Raw genomic sequence first — 6117 nt, forward strand, 5'->3', positions numbered from 1 at the left:
TTATGTATTATTTAACTATATTATATTAAATATATTGTTGAAAAGTATTAAATGAGTAAACATTAATAAGTAATTTTTAATGATTTACAAACATAATAGTAAATGCTATTACATAAAAGTATTATACTAATATTAAGAAAAAAATTAAACGAAAAGAAATTAAAAAAGTAGAAGTGACAGTCTTATCATAAATCTTGCATTATTTTAAGAGGCGTTACACCGTTTAAGAAAGTTTTTGTTTTTTACCTTCTTAGGAAAAAGTGCAAAAATTATTTAAAACATAAAAAATAGGGTATTTTGTGATTTTCTTTCTTTATCTACCCAATCTTCATTTATAGTATAAAATAATATTCAAATTCACCCTTGCATGCAAATTAAGAATTCTTTTTTCATTTCTTTTTTGCTTTTTATAAAATTTTAAAAAAATATATAAATTGAATATTTTTATTTTATCAATTACAGAGTCATGTTACACATGTTTTTGTTTTATCAACAGACCCCACTGATTGAAATTACCATATTGCCCTTGGGCTCAGTAGTCTTTGGTAACTATCCTGGTGGTGCTACTAGAAAGAGAAAACAACATACGTAACTGTTGTCTGTTTGTCGGTGGGACCCACACGGCTTTCACTACTATATATATTGTCAATGTCTGAAGTAAAACAAGCGAGTTTATACAGAGAAAGAACAGAGAAAAAGACTCTCAAATTTAAGAAGATTTTGAGAGAAAAACTCTGCATGCAATTCAGTGAAGAAAGAGAGGATCAACCAGAGTGACACACATACACATTGGTTTTCAAAATAGGAATTGGGTTTTGAGTTTTGATCCAAAAGGTTATCTTTTTAATTACTTTATTTATTTCTTTAAGAGAAATATGTGGTTTTGAGGCAACAATTATCCACAAATTACTAAATTTTTTTTCTTCCTTTGAGTCTATGCATGTCAATTCTGCTATTATATCTGTTCACTTGTTATTATTGTGGAATAAAAAAATAATTTTTTTATATTTATTTATTTAACATGTGTTAATGTCATTGAATAGTAACATATCATCTAATATTTTCTCTATTATTTTCTTTTCGACAGATCCTATTGAAAAAACGTGCTGAAGGATCTGAAGGTATAATTTTTGATTTTGTACCCAAGTTTATTCCTTTATAGTTCATGTTTTTGCTTTTTTTTTTGGATTTTAAAAACTTGTATTAGATTTGATGCTATGCATTTGAAAAGAAGTGAATCTTGAATTTGTTTGTAGCTGTACAAAGTCAACTCTCCAAATTGTTGTGTTTGTATGGATTTGGTTTTTGAGACCATTTTGGGTTTTGAAAGAAAAAACAAAAGAATTGTTTTGTCACGTAATTTGTGAAACACATGAAAGAGAAACAATTAAGAGCATTTATTTTTGTTTGTGCCTTTTTATTTTTCTACTTTGATGTGTTATGGCAATTGGAGTTGGTAAAAATAATTTTGTTTTTTTGCAACTGGAATAATTTAATTCTATTGATTAAAAGTCATGCATGGAGTCTCAAGAAGGAAAAACTTTTTAACTTTTACTTTTTGTGCATGCGTCAAATCTTTTAACCCGAAGGAGTTTAATGTTGTGAACATGTCAAAAACCAGGTTGAAAAGTTACCTTCACAGAAGTAAGATTAACAATTCTAGAAGCAGTCTAGAGAACACTATAAACAACATTGAGAGTACTTGCATGTTTTTTTCCGAGAGAGTAAACGATTCGTGACCTTTGATAGGGTTTGAGATTGAGGGTTTGTTCAGAAACTACAACTTGAATTGTGGTTGGTGATTGAGTAAGAGTTGTAGTTGATAGTTTTCCGTAGAATCACTTTAGACCCAGTTTTTTGTGGTTGATCCACTTCTTTTCTTCTGCATGCATCAACATTTTGAAGAAAAAATTGCTTTATCTTGTATTTATATACTGTGATTCATCTCCCATTTGGTTTAGAGCCTTTTCTGTGTGTCTTGTTTGGTTATTTGTTTTGTTTGGATTATGGTTTTGATTTGCTGAACATCTTCTAACTTCTGTTGTTGTTGTTGTTGGTAATCAGATTATCACTGCAACAAGGAGAAATGGAAGGTCGTAATGAAATGGGTATGATGGGAGAGAGTTTTGATACGAGTAATTTGCTGGGGAGGATTAGGGATGATGACTATGAAAGTCGCTCTGAAAGTGATAACTTTGATGGTGGATCTGGTGATGAACAAGATGTTGGCGATGATCAACCACAGAGAAAGAAGAAGAAATATCACAGACACACTCCTCAACAGATTCAGGATCTTGAAGCGTATGCAATTAGGAAATCTTTTGTTTCTTATTTATTTCAAATGTGATTCTTATCATTCGTTAATTTTGCGTTGGTGTTTTTTGTTGTTCATTTGTTTTTGTTTTAGATTCTTTAAGGAGTGTCCTCATCCTGATGAGAAGCAAAGAACCGATCTCAGCAAGAGGCTTGGCTTGGAGAACAAGCAAGTGAAGTTCTGGTTTCAAAATCGACGAACCCAGATGAAAGTAAGTCGAAAGCATTAAAATTACTTGCATTTCTTGGTTGTTACATTGAGAATATTGTAGTAAGAGAATCGATTTTGTTGAATCAGACACAATTGGAGAGGCACGAGAACATGGTTCTTAAGCAGGAGAATGACAAGCTTCGAGCTGAGAATGGTGTGATGAAGGAAGCTTTGGCTAATCCTATCTGTAACAACTGTGGTGGTCCAGCGATTCCTGGTCAAATTTCACTGGAGGAGCACCAGACAAGAATTGAAAATGCTCGATTGAAGGATGAACTGAACCGGATCTGTACATTAGCAAACAAGTTCTTGGGCAGGTCCCTTTCATCACTGGCCAGTCCTATGTCTCTGACACCCCCAAATTCTGGCCTTGACCTTGCTATTGGAAGAAATGGAATTGGTGGTTCAAGCAATTTTGGCATGCCCGTGCCAATTGGCTTTGATTTGGGTGATGGAGCTTTAGGCTCTTCACCTGCAATGGCAAGTATGGGTGCTAGAGCACCACTGGGAATGATGGGAAACGAAATCCATCTTGACAGATCTATGCTTATAGATATTGCCATAAATGCTATGGATGAACTGGTTAAGATGGCTCGACAAGATAACCCTCTTTGGATTAAGAGTTCTGATGGTAGGAATGAAGTTCTAAACTGTGATGAATATGCAAGAATGTTTCCTACTTTTGTTGGAACAAAACCTGCTGGATATGTGATTGAAGCTACAAGAGCAACTGGAGTTGTACTAGCCAGCAGCTTGGGCCTTGTGGAAACTTTCATGGATGTGGTATGCTGCCTAATTTCTTAGTGTCAATCAAAGTTTAATTGATTTTGTCGAAAGTTTTGAGCATTTAACTCACTGTATTTGTTTATTTCAACAGGATCGGTGGCAAGAGATGTTTTCATCTATGGTGGCTAGTGCTTGCACTTTGGATGTGTTATCTGGTGGCACAAATGGAACGAGAAATGGAGCTTTGCAACTGGTATATATATATATAGATGTGTGTGTGTGTTTGTGTTTGATCTTTTGCTAGCTTGACCCAAACTAATTTGGAAATGCTTTTCAGATGTTAGCTGAACTTCAATTGCTTTCCCCACTGGTCCCTACTCGTCAAATGACTTTGCTCAGGTTTTGCAAGCACCATGCTGAAGGTGTATGGGTTGTGGTCGATGTTTCCATTGATATTATGCGTAATGCTTCCAATTCACATCCATCAATGAGTTGCAGGAGGCTTCCTTCTGGTTGTGTTATTCAGGATATGCCCAATGGTTTGTCCAAGGTAAGTGTTAGAAGAGTAAGATATCTTAGGAAATTTATAGTATTTACTAGATTGTTGGTAAGCTAATTCATTGCACTGTTGTAGATTACTTGGGTGGAACATTCCCAGTATGATGAGAGTGTCATCCACCAACTTTGTCGTCCATTGGTTAGTTCTGGTATTGGCTTTGGTGCTCAGAGATGGATTGCATCTCTCCTAAGACAGTGTGAATGCTTGGCAATCCTCATGACTCCTCCTGGTCCATCTGATGACCCTACAGGTATTTCATGTTGTCACTGTCTTAAACATAACCTGTTCACTTTTGATTAATCCGATGAAGTTGAACATAATGGATATCCTTTTATATATATCAGTCCTTAGCCAATCCAATAGGAGAAGCGTGTTGAAGCTGGCTCAGCGCATGAACGAGTATTTCTGCTCAGGGATTTGTGCTTCATCTGCACGCAAGTGGGATGTTCTTCACATCGGTAGTCTTGCTGATGACATGAAAATCATGGCTCGGAAAATTGTGGATGATCCAAATGAGGTTCCTGGCTATGTGTTGAGCGCTTCAACTTGTGTCTGGTTGCCAGTGCCTCGACAAAGGGTGTTTGACTTTTTACGTAATGAACAGCTGCGAGGGGAATGGGACATGTTGTCCAAAGGTGGTCCAATGAAGGAGATGCTCCATGTTCCTAAAGGGCAAGATCATGGAAACTGTGTTTCCATTCTTCACGTAAGTGCCTTCAACAATCTTTATATGTGTTTGAAGAAAGATTGTTGTTATAATGTATTGTTTTGTTTGCAGTATGCTAATAATGAGGGGAACGTGCTGTATCTGCAAGAGTCGTGGACCGATGCATCTGGGTCGATGGTGGTGTACTCTCCAATCAACATGCAGTCTTTGAACATGATGATGATGAACTCTGGAGATTCATCATTTGTCTCTCTTCGTCCGTCAGGATTTGCTATTCTGCCAGATGGCCATTCAAACAACAGTGACAACAATGATGGTGGTGGTGGTAGCTGTTTGCTGACAGTTGGATTACAAATGTTGCAGAATGACAACCCTTCAGCCAAGTTCACATTGGAGTCAGTTCAAACTATTAATTCCCTCCTTTCATGCACCATTCAAAAGGTCAAAGAAGCATTGGGAGTTTCCTGAACAGTTTCCTTATAGTTAAAGACTTATTTCTATCTCAAAAACCAAAGAACTTTCTTTTATTTTCTTCTGAAAGAAAACATGGTGCTTGTATTTTGGGTGCATGAGTATTGTTCTAGAATAGAGGAAGAACAGGTTGAGTCAAGAACGAACCGACCTGAAAAAAGCAAGCTTTTGCTTTGTTTTGTGGTGGTTCGGGTATTGACTCGTTTACCCTAATTAGTCTTAACTTTTACATATACTCATGAACCCTTTATTTCCATAAAATGTTAGACTTTGTTGTTCGCAGTTAAAACTTTACTTCTTCAGTGTATTTGATATTGCATGTGTTGCTTTGTTATTTTATGTGGTTTATATGATGATACCTAGTTTTGTTCCTTCTTTTTTATATTCTTTTTAAGATGGTAATTTATTGAGATGATTGATTTTTCAAAAACATCCTATTGAGTTTTGTGAACAACAATGTTGTTCTATGTTGATTGAGGAATAATAACTTGAACAAACAGAAGATAATTAATGTTATTATTTACATAGAAATCATCTTTTTTAGTTGTTGGCTGCATTCCTTTTACTAAGAATTTCAGACTTTTTGACTTCTTTTTCTTTGCTTTTTCTTTGGCATATATATTCTTTGCTTTTATCTTAACAGTTTTAAATAAATTGATATCCACATTAAAATAATATTTTGAACTTTTCTATGAATTAATATTTTAAACTTTTTGTGTTTTATTATTTGCATCAGTTTTATTTCATTACCCAAACATTCCAATGTGAACATAATTCTTGCAAGTTTATGCATAGAAACATATTATTTATAATGAAATACCCTAAAAGTCTAGTTCTATAAATTGTTGAGTACATTGCGCCTATTATGAATAAACCAGAGATATAATGAAACTATAAAACATACATATTATTTTATATATTATAGTTTGTTTAAGCAGGAAGAAAATATATTTTAGTAGCTGTAATTATGTTTTAAGGGATTGTTAAATAATTTTTTGTATTGATATTGTTTCATAAAACTTTATTTATTTTAAAACTGACATTATCTTATCTAGGCCAGCCACATGATATAGTAACTGCAACAGGTTACAAGATGTTATTTAAATGATTATAAACACAATTAAATGAATGAATACAAGTTTTTATTAGCACATTTTTAATGTAATTGTG

General features: G+C 34.2%; 1 protein-coding gene across 2 annotated transcripts; it reads left to right on the forward strand.

The window, feature by feature from the left end:
- The first annotated feature begins 684 nt into the window (after positions 1-684).
- On the forward strand, positions 685-5268 carry LOC108344848 (homeobox-leucine zipper protein ANTHOCYANINLESS 2). Of its 2 annotated transcripts, XM_017583361.1 has the most exons (10): positions 685-834; positions 1088-1121; positions 2065-2301; positions 2408-2525; positions 2612-3307; positions 3402-3503; positions 3588-3800; positions 3885-4059; positions 4154-4515; positions 4588-5268. In XM_017583361.1, exons 3-10 carry the CDS (start codon positions 2087-2089, stop codon positions 4942-4944), a joined length of 2238 nt encoding a protein of 745 aa, XP_017438850.1. In that variant the 5' UTR covers positions 685-834; positions 1088-1121; positions 2065-2086; the 3' UTR covers positions 4945-5268. The 2 variants fall into 2 exon arrangements, with proteins under 2 accessions (XP_017438850.1, XP_017438851.1); XM_017583362.1 differs by lacking the exons at positions 685-834; positions 1088-1121 and adding an exon at positions 1728-1806.
- Positions 5269-6117: the final 849 nt, after the last annotated feature.

This window comes from Vigna angularis, chromosome 8 (genome assembly GCF_016808095.1).
Source record: "Vigna angularis cultivar LongXiaoDou No.4 chromosome 8, ASM1680809v1, whole genome shotgun sequence".
In the NCBI taxonomy this organism is placed as follows: domain Eukaryota; kingdom Viridiplantae; phylum Streptophyta; class Magnoliopsida; order Fabales; family Fabaceae; genus Vigna; species Vigna angularis.

Excerpts from the sequence above, each read along its gene's own strand:
- LOC108344848 (XM_017583361.1), top strand. The coding sequence starts at position 2,087 with ATGGAAGGTCGTAATGAAATGGGTATGATGGGAGAGAGTTTTGATACG. Across the intron at positions 2,526-2,611 it reads ATCGACGAACCCAGATGAAA|ACACAATTGGAGAGGCACGA; the intron begins GTAAGTCGAAAG and ends TTGTTGAATCAG. Across the intron at positions 3,801-3,884 it reads TGCCCAATGGTTTGTCCAAG|ATTACTTGGGTGGAACATTC; the intron begins GTAAGTGTTAGA and ends GCACTGTTGTAG.